General features: G+C 35.9%; 1 protein-coding gene across 2 annotated transcripts; it reads right to left on the bottom strand.

Moving 5' to 3' along the window:
* On the bottom strand, positions 1-14,235 carry slmapb (sarcolemma associated protein b). Of its 2 annotated transcripts, XM_087305358.1 has the most exons (10): positions 14,199-14,235; positions 13,755-13,817; positions 11,640-11,765; positions 10,181-10,255; positions 9,775-10,080; positions 6,463-6,658; positions 3,357-3,516; positions 3,053-3,187; positions 1,213-1,300; positions 1-801 (listed from the first exon to the last, which is right to left on the bottom strand). In XM_087305358.1, the coding sequence occupies exons 2-9, from the start codon at positions 13,804-13,806 to the stop codon at positions 1,217-1,219; spliced, it is 1,134 nt and encodes a 377-aa protein (XP_087161484.1). In that variant the 5' UTR covers positions 13,807-13,817; positions 14,199-14,235; the 3' UTR covers positions 1-801; positions 1,213-1,216.
* Between the last annotated feature and the right edge of the window lie 5,932 nt (positions 14,236-20,167).

Genomic DNA, 20,167 nt, shown 5'->3' with positions numbered 1-20,167 from the left:
TTCCCTTTTGCTCATTTATTGCAGATAGCACGCTTTTTAGATCAGGTAGTTGGATCCTTAAATCTCTGTACAAGTAATAAACATAAATCATAAACACTCTATAACAGCTCTCTTTAGGGAACATTAGCACTCTAATCTCCTAAGTGTACAATATTTATTATCATCATCAACATCATTATCATTAACACATCAAACCCTTATAACAATAAAGTACAGTGCATAGACTAATCACTAATGGCTTCGTATAAGGTGCAAAGACACAAACAGGTTACATGGCAAAACAGGCCTTCAGGCCACAGAAAATATGAGTGAGTTAAAACATAAACGGATCCATCAATGTCTGAAATGTGTTATTGCAGTGGGCGCTGCGATGCTCAGTCAGCTCTCATTCAGGCGAGGTATAAACTTTTGCTCATCTAAGGTTAAGGCAATTTACTAAATGTTTGTTTGGCAAAAGCAACAGTGCTCAATAAAATACCTGTTATTAGCCAGATACTTCAAATGCTATGCAAACAGTACATCTAATTTAAAAAAAAAAGATGGGAAATGTTCTCACGTTATTACTCCCTTTAACATTTGAGTAAGAAGTTGCTTTTAAATACTCATTACTCAAACTAACATCCCGCGGACTAAAAGGACAAAAAAAGTCAAGACATCTGAGAAAGGTTTGCTAGGTGTGCATGTCAGGTGCGTGTGCTTGTTACTGGTTCATCACGTGCTTCATTTTGAGGACTTTGAAAGCAAATATCCTGTCACAGCAACAGTTACAGCGGCGACAGGCATCCATCTGATCCATTTTCCCTGCAAAAAAAAAAAGGCAGATAAACATCATCATCTATACTGTCAGATTAGAAATATTTACGATCAGGGATGCACATGAGCCGAGGACAAAAAGCCACAAAGACAGGACGTGGAGAAACAGGACACACAGAGGACACACGAGGACAAAAAGAGCCGGGATGCCTCAGAGCTACGCTGGAAAACTACAACCTACAAAAATGCATTTGTTAGAGACAATTGTTAGTGTGTGTCTTATAATACAAAGCAGACCTGTTGTAAAGAAACACAAGCGCTTTTTTTTTTTTTTTATCTGCAAACGACTGGACAGTATTTGCTAGCTTAAGCGGAGAGGATTGATTAGTGGTCATGCATAGCCCTGAGGTGGATGGATGCTTAAGCAGAGGAATGAGACGGGACAGGAGCACTGTGTACCTTTCTACCACAATGGGCCCAAGCACCAATACAGCAAAGCCAGGACAAGGCCGATGGCTACGGCTAGGATGGGCTGCAATAAAGACAGCTAAAGGAGGGAAGGGAGGGATATTACTTAATGACTGGCTTGTGTTTATTTGGGCTATTGTTGGACTGGTGATTTTTATCATTAAAGACAAAGTCATAAGGTGAAGTGTGTAACAGTTTTATAGGTAAAACACTTCCCTTTTTATGGATCAGTAGGCAGAGATAAATTCACTGTTTGTTTAATTGTGGTGTCAATTGATGGATCAACAGATGCTGGGAGTTTTGTGGAGACACTACCTGCTTGTTAATGGAATGGATGGAAAAAGCCCAAAAGTCTTTGCCATTTGACAGTGTTTGATGAACTGAGAAAAAAAACATTGAACCTGGACATTGAACTTATTTTTGCTTATAATGTACATATTTTAATTACAAATATTTCATTATAAGTATTTAAATATTATAAATATTTAATCATGAGTACAAAATATCTTGCTTTAAATTGAATTCATCATTAAAAATAATGTTTAGTAAACTAATATTTTAGTCACATTAGTCATAAGAGACATTGCGATTTTCATTCTCGTTTTGCTTTGTTCACATGTTTGAGGATCAATTCACATGCATTTTATGTCATATGGAATTCTGGGGGAAAAAACAAAACTTACATTAACTTGTAATCATTAATTCGCTTATTCATATATTTTCTTTTCAGCTTGGTCCCTTTATTAATCTGGGGTTGCCACCACGGAATAAACAGGCAACTTATCCAGCATATGTTTTACACAGCGATTGCCTTTCAACTGCAATCCATCACAGGGAAACATCCACACACATGCACTACTGACAATTTAGCTTACACAATTTGCCTATAGTGTATGTCTTTGGACTTGTGGGGGAAACTGAAATGCCAACTAACGCAGCCTATAGGCTCGAACCAGCGACCTTCTTGGTGTGAGGTGATCGTGCTACCCACTGGGCCACTATGACATCTTTAACTTGTATTATCTATAATATTTTTCAGGTCAAATTCCCATATTTTATATTTTCACTAATTCATTTAAAATGTTTTGAATTTTGGACACTGAGTGGAAACCTGTTTGGAAACAGTCTGTGCAATTTTGTGTGATGTCATTCTTTGGTCACAGAAATTGCACGCTTCATGTACAGATTACGCAATACAAAAAACTTTAAACTGTATAAAAGTGTGTTATTTTACATAAATATATTACTGATTATTAGAACATTAAAGATACTTGTTAAGAGGTTAATAAAGAAATGAATGAATAAATAAATAAACAAAATTAAATGATATGATGATAAAAGTGATTTCTAAAGTGTATAAATGAAAAATTAACAAAATAAAAAACACAGAAAAACTAGTTTTCAAAATAAATGAAAATTAAAAGTATTTTAATCATACATGAAACTTGAAAAAAATAGATTTTTGTTTATAAAAACATTGTGATATCTTGTGATTTTCTTCCTTATTGTTTTTCTTTTTATATGTTCTACCCCATACTGACATAAATGTGGCATAATTCCATACTGGCATCACATGGAATTCTGGAGAATTTTTTCTGTAAGTAATTGTGTAAGTATTTTTACATAATAGCTATACATTATTTTTATGATGCATGCAATTCCATTTGTTGTCATTACTGGCCACAGAAATTACACGCTTCACCTTTAGACTTGACAAAAATGTTTAAACAAACTACAAATGGCATTGGTCAAACAAAAGAACACTTTCCTCTTGAACTGTCCCTATTGTCAGTGCCCCTGAACATTAGCGATACATGGGCCGAACACTTACATGGTTGTCTTTGTCCTGCATAAGCCTGAGGCGCTCTTGGCTCTGCTGCAGCTCCAGACTGACGGAGCGTTTCTCCTCCTCTGCATTCTCAAACTTCCCCCTCAGGCCCGACAGCTCTGCCTGCATCTCCTCATACTGAGTGCACAAAAAAAAAAAAGAGTGAGAGGAAAAAAAAAACCTTTCAGAAGAAGCAATGGGCCTAGTCAATAACACACAGAGGCCAGGGCTTTTTTTAGGTGCAAGAGCTGACTGCTAATGAGACTCAGCTCTACTTTCTTTCTTTCTTAGGTATGGTGTGATTAACCTCTTTCTGCAGTTCTTTGATCCTGCTGTTGCTCTGCTCCAGCTGCCCGTTGTCTCTCTGGTGCTCCTCCTGCAGGACGCTCAGACGCTTCTCCAGGTCGGCCTGCGTCTTTTCCAGGCTCTTGACCGTGTTGCTCAGGCTGGTGTTCTGTTTCTTGGAGCTGCAGGCAGGAAACAGCTTAAGATTCCGCAGAGATTACTTCGCCATTACATCACAAGTTTGCAACTTGAGCTTTTCTCCTATTTCAAGGTGAAGTTTAGGGCTGGCCATTTGATTCACTTTTGATTCACAAGCTCTTGAATTGATTTGATTCAGTATTTTTACATAGGGATGCTGAAAATTTTGGTTGCACAGGGCTGAAAACTGAAATTGAAAATGCTTTGCAATGATATTTAATTATTTTATTAACTACAATTAAGTATTTTTGTAAGAATTTTTTAATACAATCACTATTTTAACTCGATAACAAAAATTATACTGATTTAAAAAATTAAAAAGCATTTTATTGACAGTTAAATTATTTGACAGTGAATGGTTGAGAGGCATCATTTTACCAGCATTGCCATGACAGCACAGTAGCACTAAGGCCCCGTTAACACTAATGCGATTTTGTTTTAAAACGCATAAGTTTTACTACAGTTACGCCATCCGTCCACACTACGTCAGAGTTTTCGAGTGTCGAAAACGGAGCACTTCGAAAACGCTGGAGAGGCTGTTTCCATTCTAAAACGCTGCTGCTCCGTCTTAGTGTGGATAGGGGAAAAGGGAGACATCTGAAAACGAAGGCGGGGCTGCAGACATTCGCCTATCTGATTGGGGCTTTTCCTCAATATTAAGTAGCTTACACACACAGTTCAGTCTCGCATCCTCTCCCTGTAAGTTCGGACTTCGCAAGTTTGATATGGAAAACAGACCCTCGAGGACATGTCCGGTAAATCTTCAAAGGGAACGAACTGCCTATTTTCATTTTGATATTAACAACTTAAAAGCCAGCTGAAATGCTGAAGCGTCGTGCTGCATCTTCACTGTATGCATATTTTAATAAAACAGAGCCTATATAACATCACTGCCTCTTTCATTTTCATTGAAAATACGAAACCTATCCTCTGCTTTGCTAAATGTCAGTTTTAATAATCAATAATAGCCATTATAAAAGTATAACGCACAATAGGTTTATACATTATAGGAAATAAAGTCAATATACAGAATGTACGTGGTTACATTAATTATTAACTTATCTTTGCGCTCAGCCAAAACACGTTACCTGTGAACCAGTAATCGATTTAAAAATCCAAGGTTGGGGAATATGTTGTTAGATATAGACAACAAGATTAATTAAATATCACGTTAAATAAATATAGTGATATTAGATGAGCAGTCCGACCAGCACAGCTCTCATCTGGGTAGAAATGCTGCAGCGCTTGCCCGAGAGTGTGTGTGGTCACGTGATGTGCGTTTTCAGCATTTTGGTGTGGACGGAGAGCAGTTGAGAAACGCTGGGTAAATCACTAGTGTGGACGCGGATCGTTTTCATTCTAAAACGCCGTTTTAAAACTAAAACGCACTAGTGTAAACGGGGCCTAAGTTTGCTTTTCTGATGCGCATGTGCAGTTCTAGCATAGATAAACATGTAGTATGAGTGGAACATCAACATCAAGTGGCATATTAAGCTTGAGCCATTTTGAAATTTGACTGCAGTGCACACATTAATGCTATTAACTGCCCTTGCCTGGTACAAGCTATTGAAATGAATGGGTTTTTATAGCGCACATTATAATAAAATATTTGCAGTTTACTTATTTTTACAAAATACTATTAAAGAAATAATTTAATAAAACTTTTAGAATTAAAATAATATTTTTTTTTATGTCTAGATATATAACTTAATGCAAACAGACTAATTTAATATTCAAAATTTCAGTCTGTTTAAATTTGGCCCCAATTTTTTAATGTGGATTACAGACACTTTATAAAAGCCCACTGGCTTCCCGCCCGAGTTAACGGACACGCATCAAAGAGCTTTGCTCTGGAACATGTGGAGACAAGAATGTCCACTGTCGCCCCTACTCTTTGCTATTAGTACTGAACCTTTTGCACATCTCATCCAGGGTAACAGTTTAATTAAAAGCATTAAAGTTGAAAGAGAAGAACATAAATTGTCATATGCTGATGATATATAGAAGCAACTATTCCATATCTGAAAAAGCTAATTCTTGAGTATGGCTATTATTCAGGTTATAAAGTAAATGTAAATTTCAAAACGAATTTAAATTAAAGGCATGTTTAAATGGCCTAAAATGGGTTTAAGTATCTAGGTATTCCCTCCCCTATTTGAATCAATTTTACGACACAAATTACAAAAAAATTAATCAAAAATATTACGGATGAACTAGATCGATGGTCAGCGCTCCCTCTCTCTCTGATGTCTTGCAGAAATTACTGTATTTGTTCCAAATATTACCGATAGTAGTCCCCAAATCTACATTTGACTTATTGGATAAAAAAACATTTCTAAATTCATATGGCAGAGGAAACGACCAGGAATTAAGACTTAAAACCATACAATCATGTAAGAATAATGGGGGGTTGGGACTCCCCAACTTACGTTTCTATTGCTGGTCGGCTCAACTAAGACCTGTGATCTCTTGGATTAGAGACTGTTCGCATACTCGATGGATCAATATTGAAAAGAGTCTCTGTTCAAAATTGCAGTCCAAAACTGGGATGTTCCATATTTATTAATTATTTTATTTATGTTGCTCTGTATAAAATCTCAAATGAGCTCTAAAGGCCTATCTAGTGGTAGGCACAATAAATTGCAATTTATTTGCGATTGTCTTTTCCACAAGAGGGCATCAGGGATATTCACGACAAAAAGACTGGAATTGTCATTTGGTAATTGTCTTTTACAAAAAAAAAGGAAGATAAATAAAATAAATATGACCAAAAACTTGCATGAAAAACTGTGTAAAAATTGTTAAAATAAACAGTACAATAAAAGTAACATTATGATACATTTTGACCCATGAAAGACACTAAGGGGATCCAAAATGTGAGAAAAGGTTCAGAATTAAATTCTCTGTTGTTAATACAGCATAGGACAGACCTGTCCAGCTCTTTCTCCAGCTGCTGTTGTTTCTTCTGTAGCTGTTCTTTCTCTGAGCGCAGGCTGCTGTTCTCATTCTGCAGACTGGCCTTCTCTTTCTGCTGTTTATCAGCCAGCTGCTCTCTCTCTGACCTCAGAGATGCACAGTCCCTCCTCAGGCTCTCACAGTCCTTCTGCACCTTCTCCAGCTCGCCCGCTGCACACAAACGCACACAAAAATGAACAAACTCACAGATACAGTGTTATTGCTCGCTCACTCACTCAATCACACATGCACAGACATGTATGCACGTACACACGCTGGGACTGACGACACTACTCGGTTACATAATTATGGAAGTGATGTGAGAAATGTGAGTCATCTTCTGAATATCTGTCAGAGTACTGCAAACACTGCTGTGACTGTTGGTGGATGAACTTGAAGCTTGATTTTTATCCTCCACAAACACATTACGCTCTTTGTTCAGTAGGCTTCTTGGTTTGTTAAAGGATAGTTCGCCCTTAAATTAAAATCTCCCTTTGATTTACACACCATCGAGCCATTCTCGGTTTATATGACTTTTTTTCTCTCAGACGAACGCAGTCAGACTAGTTATAAATTTTATCCTGGCTTTTCCATGCTGTATAATGGTGTTGAATAGTGGCTTTAATGTTAAAGCTTACAAAAGTCCATAAATCACTTGTCAAATTAACCCAAATACCGCCAATAACGCAATTCTTATAAAGATCAACATGTTTCTGTACATTGTAATTTACATACATTTCTACATTGTAAAATAAATCCTTTAATTACAGACTTCTGGCTGTGGCCGAATGCACATTTATGCAACCGATGTATAGAGCGTATGATGCATGGGGAAAGACGAGTACGTAGCAATGTATGAGTAATAAACGGTATAACACTATACAGTAGTGCCAAGCCAACAAGTTCTTGTTGATTTTCATCTTCTGCAGCAAAAAAAGAGGTTCCTGTGAAATGCGTCTATTCCAGGAGTTTCCACTATGAATGTCTTTCACTATGTGCCATATGTCTCATAAGTCAGTTGGGTATAACATGCATTGGGCAGCTGACAGAAGTCAGCGATTGCAGTTTATATCTGAAATATTTTTGTAAAATAAATAAGTAAATCATACAACATACTAGAGTTGTCGCGATGCCATTAAAGGTTCACAAAACCCTCAAGTACTTTTTTGAGAATTTAACATTTGTGTGTGTTGAGCATCAGTTAAGACAACGTTAGCACCTGTTAGCTTTAATTGTGGGAAAAATTTGATAATTTTGAGCTTTTGTCAGCTTTTGTTGGGGGCGGGATCAAAATTGGCGACGTAACGCAAAACTGCAAGTGCAAAGATGACGCGTCGGTTTCTCATTATTATTCATAGGTGATTTTTCTTATTCTATGAGAAGAGGCTGCTTTTCTTAATTATTCATGACTGCACATGTTTTTCGAAGGCAAGGCAGACCTGCCAGTGCCAAGCTGTGAGATACGGTTACACGGCACAGTATTTAGCTGTTTATGAAGGGTCGTATGTGCTTGTTTCCATGATCCACGGGGTTTATTGCATGTTTTTCTACGCAATGCTATCAGGGGCGATACAGCAAATCTGTTTGTGTGCAGCAAGCATTTTTGTAGAGAGAGCAGTATGAGAATTAGAGAATAGCAGACAGGAGTTTATTCAAATTTAGACAAATCGCCGTGCAGCTGTGTTTGTCTAAAACCTCTAGATTACCAACAACGCTAATGGTTAAAGTAGACAGGATAAGAGACCTGCTGCACGGAGTCTGCATTCAGACCTATGATTCAGACCCGGGGATTGAGGGAAAAGTCCTCATTTATAGTGTTTATATGAACACTATTATCTTTATAATGATATAAATTGTGGTTATCTGTATATGAAATTATAAATAACAAATGTAGCAGGGCATTAAATTACTGTTTATTTATTTGCATTTTAACTTTGTAAACTATAAAATCATGCGTCTCCTCACGGTTTGTGTTTCATTTTGTGAGCTAACTGACAATAGTTGTTCGCTCCCCTCCTTCTCCCCTTCTCCCCGCCCACTCCTGCCCTTTGCCCACAGAGCTCCACACCCATTATCATGCATCTTTTGAAAAAATTCAAAGGTAGACCTGAACCGAAACTCGGGTATGTCATGATCCTTTAATTTTTCTTAAGATACTATACCAGCTGAAGTACCACGATACCAGGTAGTTTTGTGATTCTGTAATTCATAACTCAAATTATAAAGAAAATTGCCAAACACTATATTTTAGGTTATAATAGGCCTACTTGAATGTAATCCATAATTCACTTATTATTGAAAAAGTACTATTTACACACCACTTCACCAAAAATATTCATTAATTTAACTATTTTGTAGATAACAGACCAACAAAACATGCATTAAAATAAAGATCCAAATTATGCAGAATGAAATTTGTTACAAAAGAGCATTTTTTTCCAACACGATGAGGCTATATGAAGAGCTCAAAATAGTTAAAATGCTTCCTGTTGCTTTCACTCTTATCAGGTAACAATCCAAAGTAATTCAAAATTTCACTTTGTAAGTCGTTCTTTTTAAGAGATTGTTGCAGTTGTTGTAGCTTCTAAATCATATTGACAGGGACAGAAATGATCTGATTCAGATGTGGGTTCAAACTGAAGGGTTAGAAAACGTGCAATAGGCTACCATAAAAAGCGCAAATTCTACACAGTTTTGCAACCTTAAAGGGCTCACTTTTCCACATGCAACATTATCTATAGTAGATAGACAATTAACGACGATATTACCGTTTGCAAACTACCGTGGCACCACCACTATTTTGGAGACATTATACCGCGATACTACCATAGTACCAGCAACCCTAGGACATACACAATAACCCCCTGGCAGCATAGAGGTTATTTTGACAAAGGATTTATGAGCTTTTGGAAGTTTAAAATTAAAGCCACAATCCAACACCATTACACTGCATGGAAGAGCCGGGATAAAATTTAAAACTACCGTTTGTCTGACAGAAAAAAAACAATCATATACACGAAGATGGGTTCATGGGGTAATTTTAACTATTGCTTTTAGAGATAATGACTGTGCAGATGAAATAAAAAGAGCTTTAATTTTACTGAAAACTAATTTAGAAATTTAACCTGGATGAGAAATCTTTACAATTTCACATCATTTTAAGATTTTTGCAAAGAAAGCAGATTTAGATGATTAAGAAAGCAGATTTAGTATTTACTGTAGGCTTGAAATCTGATCTGGCCAGTCCAATAATCTGCAAAGATGCAAGTCTGTGTGGTTGTGATTACCTTGTTGTTTGGTGGCTCTGTCCCTCTGCTGGTTCTGCTGCAGGTGACTTGCCTGTACACTTTCAAGCTCGCGCTCGTACTTGTTTGCTGCCTGCTGCCATTTTTCCAGCTCTGAAGTGAGCGTTGCAAGATTCCCCTTCAGCGCACTGACCTCATGCTCTCGCTCTGCTGCCGTTTTCTCCATAGTGCGACGCAGCACCTGCACTTCCTCCTGAGCCGCGTGGGTTTCCTGTCTCATGCTGAAGACTGCGCTGTCCTTCTGATCCCTGAGGTTTTCCATCTCTTCCTGGAGCTTCTGGAGCTGAGCTAAATCCACATGTAGACACATATACACATTACACACATCGCTTGTTATAATACGCTGTTTAGTAAATATGGCTTAGGACATCAGCCCTTCTTCACTTACTCTGTAAGACCTTCATCTGTTTTGCTGACTCCTCTGCCTGCTGCTTATTGGCTCTTTTCTCCTCCTCCAGTAGACCTGTCATACACAGCACAAACCATCAGGGGGATCTGTTGAGCATGGCTACCATTCCTAACCATTTCTAATATTATATTACCATTAACAACTAAACTGTACATAGCTTATATGTCCAAATCATTGAAAATGTTTACAGAGTCAATTACCTATCTACATAATAAAAACAACACTTTTAATGTATTATTTAAAAATATATATTTTTAATGTATTTTAATGTATTTTATAATGCATTTCTAATAATTTAAATGGTTCAAACTATGAACTCTGTTAGCAATAAAAAATATTAGTAATAACAAAAATTATAAAAAATTATAATAAATAATTATAAATAATTTTTATAATTTAACAATTATTCAATAATTTATGAAGTAGATTTATTATTTCATCAAAGTCAACAAACTTACAATCTATTTATTAATAAATATCAATTTAATAAATAATAATAATAACAACAGCAATACATATTATTTTTTATTGAATTAATAATTTTAATTTAGTTAATAATGTTCAAAGACTTATTCAAACATCAATAATAACAAAAGTAACAATACTAATCAAATTTGAAATTACACAACTCATAAATAATCATAATAATAATCATACTAATTAACATCTATATAAAAATAAGACTAACACATTTATTATTCATTGAATAGAAATATGCAATAATTGATTCATTCAATTATCAATGTAATGATTAATAATTATACTAATATTATTAATAATGACAGTAGTAATACTGCAACTAATAAAGTTTTATTAATTATTTAATAAATACTATTTAATATTTATTTAATAAGGGCAGTGTTATTATTAGATAATAATATTAAATAAATGACACAAATATATGATGATTAATCGTTTATTAACAATAATAATAATAATAATAATAGTTATAATATATATTTTATTAATTTAATAAATAATATTTATAATTTAATAAGGGCAGTTATTATTTAAAAAGTAAGAACATTCAATAAATTAATTGACAAATATTTATTATTTTTACAGGTTTATTAAAATAATGCCAAATATAAATATAATAATAATAATAATAGTAATAGTTTATTCAAATGTCCATATAATTAATAATTAACATTATATTATATAAATAATAACAAAAGTACTGTATTATTATACAACTAATAATACTAGTTTTATTTATAACTTAATAAATACTATTCAACATTTATTTAATAAGGGCACTGTTGTTATTATTAAATAGGTAATAACGTTAAATAAATAACATTAGATATACTATTGAAAGTTTACAGGTTTATAAAAATAATGCCAAATATAGATCATAATAAAACAACAACAATAATGCAACTACACACAAAGGTATTGAAAAAAGTGCACATGCGAGCTTTTCAGTACCCTGTACCTTGAAGTTCAACACATTTGTATTTGCTGGAGTTGGGCTGTTCATTGGCCTCCTGCAGTTCCTGGTTCAGCCGCTGGATGACCTTCTCAGACTCACTGGCCTCCACAGTGCTCCTGCTCAGCTCATCTGGAGAAATGATTACACTGATGACATCTAATGGGAACTATTACATGCATAATTAGACACTATTATGGGGCTCTGCTGTCAGAGAATCACTCTTTCATCAACAGTTAATGGGTGATCAGTGTCTTTATCTCTGGATCAGCATCAATGAGGAGCGTTTCAACTCTGTCGGATTGTTCTGTCCTCCGCCAAAGTGCAAACCCTCTCTCCAAAGGTTAATTAAATCAGAAAGAATCGCATGGTAATTTCCCTGAAGGTCTGAAAATGGGCCTATTCCATGAATTAATAACTTGACTCAGAATAGATCTATCCTAAAAACATAATGCCATCCATGTGCTTTAAAATGTGATCTGTGAAGATGATGGCTGGGTTTTTAAATGAAGCAGAAATTTGATTAAACGTTTAAAGGATTCTTATGTTATACAATGCCTTTTCATAAGGGATAAGAAACATGTGCTATATAGAGTGATAGCGTTAATAAAGATTCACTGCTGTGCAAAATTTCATATACTGTCTGCTCTTTAAAGGGACAGTTTCCCCAAACATTTTATTTACTCACAACGGGATACAAAACTTAAGGATTTGGAGATAAAGAAGATATTTTGAACACTGTAAAAAAATGATGGATTCCTCACAATTACTTCATGTTGACCCAACACAAATGGATTAAGTTAACTAAATAATTTTCACAAATTTAAATGGATTGAACATAAAACATTTAACCTTGTCCAAAAGAATTGTGTTGTTCCGGCTCATTTTAAATAATAAGTTTGAACAAATAGCAAATATAATTTGAGGAAATAAATAAATAGACATGAAATCCATAGTAGGAAAAAAAAAATACTAAGAAACTCGAAATTTCCAGTTTTCAACATTCTTCAAAACATCTTCTTTTGTGTGCAACAAAACAAATGAACCATAACAGATGTGGACCAACTGTAGTGTGAGTAAATGATGACAAAATAATAATTTCTTTGTGTGAACTATCTCTTTAATTTACCTTAACTTAGAAACACTCTTGCTCCTCTTTCGCTAAATATGGGTTGCAGAAAACCAGGCCATCTAATCAAATGCTCCAAAAAGATATGACCTCATCTTACAAACTCAAGGGTGTACACCATAAATGGCCGTATCAAGGACATATCACTGCAAAATCAGATGTGCAACTCCAGAAAATTCTACTTCGCATACTTTACTTGCATGACTAAGCTAAAATACCGAAGCCTCTGCAGGCCAAACACAACCACCGGAGCAGGAAGGATGAAGGCATTAACGTTTTATGAGATATTGCAGTGGGTAATGTTTATTGATGCCATTCTGCATCAAGAAGTCAATCTCTCAGCAGAGTTCGAGGACACGCAGGAACGTTCTGGCCTAATTTATTTTTGAGTGTGTTGAGGAAGACAGACGGATGAGAAGATGTACCGTGCAGTCAGATCAACAAAATATCCTCTGAAAGCTGATCAAAGTATTAGCAAAGCCTAGAAAACGGTCATATTGTTATTAAACCCAACAACAACAGCGATTAAAAAAATGACATGCTTGAATAAATTGATTTCTATAAAGAAGTTGGTTTGGGGAAAAACAAGTGCACTGCTGATATCCACTCCAATGTACTTAAGACACTTAGTACATTTAACTGAAGTTGTATTGTAATATCAAGACAGATTACTCAGTCTATTAATGCTAAAATTATGTTAATGCTAATGCTTAACTTTGCAACTGTTATTTATTCATTAATTCTGGTTTTAAAAGATAAACAAGAAGACTTAATACAATTAAATTACGCGGCAACTCTTTCATTTAATAATAATATAATATTAATTCATTATGTTAGACATAAAACACCTTAATATCCTGACATACAAAAACAACCTTAAAAACCAGGTTTAAGATCTTAACTAAATGGCTAATGTGACAGTTTATTGCTAAGTTACAGTTTACACTTCAGCAAACAACCACAGAATTTCAAAAATGTTAATGTGACTTTACCTTTGATTAGGGACACTTTATTAATAGGATCTTTCAGCTTTTGCTCCTCCATTGTTTCCCCCACTGTGACAGAGTATGAGAGTGGTGTTAGTCACTTTTAAATATTACCTTTAATATATCTAATATTATTTCAATCATTTGGAATTTGAATAGTAAAGAAAGTAAATTAATGACATAACCCGTTAATTATGAAATTCCAGGTGACACCAATCGTGAACGAGATAGTTAACTGGAAAAAAATCCAGTTTTCAAATATGCCAAATGATTTGTAAAGAAATTAACACAAATCTTAATATTTTTCAGATTTGCCCTTCAAAAATATAGCTTGCATCCAACGCATAACGTCACGCCAGTTATATAATACAGCTTAGCGTCGTTGTATCAATTAAGAAGACTAGTCATCACCTACACTTAAGACTGAGCACTAAAAACAGACGGCATTACCTGAAGACTCGTGATGTCACAACAGTCGGAGCCGAAACAGAGCTGCAAAATTCAGCCTTCTTTAACTATCGATTCGCTCTGGTGATGAGAACCGGACGAGTCCATTCTGAAGCGAGGGGAGTCACCGACGCATCTACAAATCTTATCTGGGGGTCGTGTCAACAAAACAGGACAGAAGACGGTTAGGTGCAGAAGGTGTCTTGAATGAAAGGCTGATTAATTATTTTGAACTCTGAGGTTTAGTTTGCTTTGTGGAAATTATTTGCATGCGTCGTCATGTGACGCCCCCCAAGAGGTGAAGGTCTGGAGGTCTGGCTCACATGGGCACATGAGCGTCCTGAGGCATCTAAAAAGAGGCTGCAGCTGCATGGTAGAACACACTCAAGCCCATTGTTTCACTCGTTATGGCGTCTCTTATGTAAAGAACCGTTAACAATAGTGGTCATTTGTGCTTGTATCAGTGCCAAGCTAAGCACCGTGGTTTTGATAATTATATTAGCTCATTGGCTGTATGTCAAGATGTCAATCAAGACTCTCGAATTGCATTTTTAAGACGCGTATTCATACAAAAAAACAAAACAAAAAAAACTCTTATTTAAAGTGTTAATTGAACAAAATTAAAATTCAGTCATTTTTTGCTTCACTTTCATATAGTTCATTTTTGTGACGCAATATAAGCTTTTTTGACCAAATTTTGTATGTGTTCCCCCTTCAGACTCTTCAAATTGTAAAAAAAATAAAATAAATAATAATAATAATAATAAATAAATAAATAAATAAAACCTTTATGAATAAAGCAGTTAAAATTTTTTAGAAAAGACAAAATGACTATATGATCAATAAGTAATTAAAAAGCAAACAGAAAAGCTCAGGAAAACAGCTTGACATTTTTGAAGAAAGCAGGCAAGAAAGAATCTCATTGGTTCTCAAGTGTCATGTAAGCATGTCTGAGAATGCGGTTTAGTTCAAATGTGTTCATATGTAAATAAAAACTTAATTGAAATCTGTTTATAATATAAAGCATTTAATCTAAGATTTAGATTAAACCATTAAATTTATATGGATTTAATTATTTATTTATTTTTCAGATTTTTAGTCGACGGACTGAGGTCTCTCCGGTTTGATTAAAAATATCTTCATTTGTGTTCTGGTTGTTTAGGTACAGTAATGACTGTTTTAACTGTGTTGACAAATCAAACTTTTGGAAATGTATCATAAATTTCTTTCTAGCGATGGTAATAGTCATATATTTACATAAAGTGAAAACAACTTTTAAAAAATATACTATGCACATGTTCTCACTGTGTTGGCGTGGGTTTCCTCCGGGTGCTGCGATTTCCCCCACAGTCCAAAGACGTGCGCCATAGGTGAACTGGATTAACTAATTTGGCCATAGTGTATGTGCGTGAATGAGTGTGTGGATGTTTCCCAGTACTGGGTAGCAGCTGGAAGGGCATTCGCTGTGTAAAACATATACCATAAGTTGGTGGTTTATTCCGCTGTGACGACTCCTGATGAATAAAGTGACTGAGCCGAAGGAAAATAAACATGAATATTTGATGACCATATTTGGGGGAAACCCCTGATATAGAGTATCTTGATGTAGACGTTGATTTTGAGTACTAGGAAAAAACTTAGATATTATTTTGGATTAATATGTTTAGCATATGTAGGAGGAATCAGGTTTGTGTGGGTTCATTGTATTGCCCCTTCAGAAATTCATCTATTGAGCTTTAATTTACTGACAGCTGTTTTTAATGCAGGACATTTTTATTATTATTATTTGAAATATTGCATAGACATTTAGATTTAAGAAATCGTTAAATAAAATACTTATTTTTTTACCATCCCTATTAATTATTTATGAAATATTTATGTTTTTTCAGTGTGACTGACATGTGCTGGCTACTTTGTCTACATTTGACCAACTGAGGCAACTGATGTGGAATTAAGAGTTTACCATGCTCAGAGGAAGACTGAAAGGGTTCATATGGATCTCTTCGTTGTTGTCATGGCGACAGAGCAAACCCGTCTCACTCATAGTTCTTGCCCACGTATCTGCTGACCACACTAAACAGACTGAGAAAAATCAGACTCGATCACAGTGAATATCCCTCGGTTGAAGTGACCTTGTCCAATGCCATCACAATTACCTCGAGTCCTTGAAAGGGATGAGTCATGGTCATAAATCCCATAACCCTGCTGAAAAATCCAGCTTAAACCAGCCTAGGCTGGTTGGCTGGTTTTAGCTGGTTGACCAGCCTGGTTTTAGAGGGGTTTTGGCCATTTCCAGGCTGGTTTCCAGCCATTTCCAGCCTGGTCTTAGCTGGTCAGGCTGGGAGATGACCAGCTAAAACCAGCTTGACCAGCCTAGCCAGGCTGGGAGCCCAGCCAAAACCAGCCATGTCCAGCTTAAACCAGGCTGGTCAAGCTGGTTTTAGCTGGATTTAGCTGGTCATTTTCCAGCCTGACCAGCTAAGACCAGGCTGGAAATGGCTGGAAACCAGCCTGAAAATGGCCAAAACCCCTCTAAAACCAGCCTGGTCGACCAGCTAAAACCAGCCAACCAGCCTAGGCTGGTTTAAGCTGGATTTTTCAGCAGGGAAGCATCTACAGCTTTTAACAACAACAAAACGCAGCCATATTTGTCCAAGATTGAATCTAAAAATGGATCTTAGGTGTCTAAATAATTCAGTGTTTTGCAGAATAGATTAGGATGATTGTATCTATGTCTCATTCTTTCTCGCAAATACCCACACCTAATATTTTTATGTTCACAATTGCAGTTAATTTATTATTATTTTCTCATAATGAGGTGTTTTTTTGTAACAAAACCAGTAAATATTTGGTCCACTTCTAAACCAATTGTGGTCAATTAAAATACTGAAATATGAGCACAAAAGGGACTAGAAACAAACCAAAATAGGTTATGATGTCATAAGATGTGACCCTAAAAAAAGAGATAACTCTCTGGCATACCTGTTCTTTCACATCATAGTGATAATGTTGCCCATTACAAGTGCATGCAGGCAGTAGAAACGTGTCTCCTTGCACCAGATCTTTATTTGTTAGTGTGATCAAGGATTCAGCTTAGCACACAGCATTGCTTTGGATTGTTTTCGGCATTAATATCTGTACGAAAGTATGTAGCAAATGCCTTTTATAATAGTAAGCATGTTAAATGCTAATGTATAATTCTCTCTTTTGGTCTGAGAAAGAGCAAATACACTCTAACTCATTAGGTATAAAACAATTAGTAAGTAACACTCGGCCATGAGTAAACCGACATGATACTGTTTGTATATGCATAACAAAGCCACATTAAAGCCAGCTGCGAGGCTGTTAGACCCTGCAGGAGATAACATGCGATGCCGTGAGAGTCGGTGGCGCAGGAAGTACTGCATGTGTGAGTAAAGTTTGTTTTGAAGGCAGACAGGTAAACTGTCCCAGTAAGAGGGCAGCGCTGAAGGCTCCTGCTGAGAAGTGTGAGAGGAGAGCAGATGGCAGAAAGGGCAGGAAAAAATCAGACAGGAGGGGGTTGCTGCTTATTCACGACAACAAATGGGACCATAGCAGACAATCAGCATGAAGTGGGTAGGAAAGGCAGTAGTGATCCCTACAGCAGTGGTCTGCATGGCCAGATCACTGTTTTATCGAAGTACATAGAAAATAGCACAACAAGTGCATGCAGTATATGGATAACATAGCCTAATGCAACACCTCTGGTTGTGCTCACACTGGCAAGGTGGGCACACTAACAAAACACTGAAGAGCTCAGCCTCTATCTTAAGCCACCTCTTGGGGTCAGGGGAGTGAGGTTTACCTATATGCTCAACCCCCTCAACCTCATTTCCATCTGGGTCACGGCACCACTATATAATCAGATAGCATGGTAGATAGACATTCTAACAAGGATGATTAAAGTTGGCATGAAAAAGAAGTTAAGATTGTTCTTTTCCACCCATGCCATGACGTATCTAATTGAAATGGTTTCTGAAATGAGAAAACAAATGTAGGGTGGTGCTCGATTTCATCCACTGGGAACTGATTGGATGATTGTAAGATGGACGTTTCAAATTAAATGGAGGAAGGTTTGAATGCCAGTTGTGGAGGATTACTGTCCACCAGAATCACTGTCGACCTTCTCTGGTGCAGAATGTTTTCAGATGCTCGATGATGACAAGAATGAGGAGCTAAATAATAAAGATGGAATTGTATCGTATTTATTTGAACCATTGCCTTCTGCAAAGGCAGGGCAGAAAGGAGAGATGTACGGATAATCCCATCCTAAAGGCATTCCATGTGACCAGAAGTGAAAAAAATTGTTTCGAGGTTATTTGATTAAAGATTATAAGGGTAAATATCCTTTTTTTTTTTTTTTTTACAAAATAATTAACTGCATAGATAAATCGTTTATAACAAGCACTGCTGTATATGTATATATATATATATATATATATATATATATATATATATATATATATATATATATATATATATATATATATATATATATATATATATATATATATATATAAGAAGATCACATTTTGATTTCATGCTGCTGCCTTGTCAGTCACTTCAGTGCCATTTAAGAGACAAGGGGAGGGAGATTTACTCACATAGCTATTACTAGCTGGCCTCCATTACCTTCACAGCCCTAAACCTCACTCCCATCCAGGTCATAGCAACAATAAAATCTCTCCGCTTCTACTTGGGAAAATCGGCATCTCCAGCATGGAAGGGGGCAAAATTAACACATACAGTTGAAGTCAGAATTATTAGCCCCCCTGAATTAATAGCCCCCGTTTGTTTTTTTCCTCAATTTCTGTTTAACGAAGAGATTTTTTCAACACATTTCTAAACATAATTATTTTAATTACTCAATTCTAATAACTGATTTATTTTATCTTTGCCATGATGACAGTAAATTTGACTAAAAATATTTCAAGACACTTCTATACAGCTTAAAGTGACATTTAAAGGCTTAACTAAGTTAATTAAGTTAACTAGACAGGTTAAGGTAATTAGACAAGTTATTGTATAATGATAGTTTGTTCTGTAGACTATCGAAAAAAGTACAGCTTAAAGGGGCTACTAATTTTGACCCTAAAATGGTTCATAAAAAATTAAAAGCTGCTTTTATTCTAGCCGAAATAAAACAAATAAGAAAATCCAGAAGAAAAAAAAAATTATTAGGCATACTGTGAAAATTTCCTTCCTCTGTTAAACATAATTTGGGAAATAAAAAAAAAAAAATAATTCAAAGGGGGCTAATAATTTCGACTTCAACTGTACATAAGACTGAACCTTCTAGCATCCCTTGCTAATGCACCTCTTTATGCCAGGGTATAAAATTTACCTCAGACCTCAGTTACCCCTACCACCTGGCCATGGCACTATTGTAACCTCTCTGGTTCTATTCGGTAAAATTCAAACCAATGTTTGGGAGGTGGGCACACTAACAAGTGTACCAAAGACTGCAGCTTCTAACATTAATCACTGTGCTCTTTTTTTTAAAGCAAGGGGAGGGTCACCGCACCAATGAAGTGCAGTTTTTCTCGGAGTGGACTAAGGTATTTCACACCGCAGCCTCTGGTGTACCTCCTGAAGACATGGTAGTAATCTCTACTCATGAGGTACTGTAAGTTACTCCTGTCCTGAAGAAAGTCTGCTGTCTTGCAGATTTCAACTCCTTGCCTAATCAAACCGACCTAAAATGTAATCTATGACTGAATCTGAAATTTCCCCCTGTAACCTCATTCACTATCCCTTACATTAGTCCACTAACATAGTCCATTTAAAGGAATAAATGAAAACAGGTAAGTAAATTCATGCACTGAGTGCACCGGTAGAGATTGTGCTGGTTTGATAAATGGATTTGATTTGTTAGAACAGGGATGCCCAAACTTAGGGAGCATCGGTGTCCTGCAGAGTTTAGCTCCAACTTCAACACACCTGCTCGGAAG

The sequence above is a fragment of the Danio rerio genome, chromosome 23, assembly GCF_052040795.2.
Source record: "Danio rerio strain M-AB ecotype USA chromosome 23, GRCz13ab, whole genome shotgun sequence".
NCBI lineage: Eukaryota > Metazoa > Chordata > Actinopteri > Cypriniformes > Danionidae > Danio > Danio rerio.
Note: the sequence above shows the minus strand (reverse complement) of the source record. Positions and strands in the feature narration are given on the sequence as shown.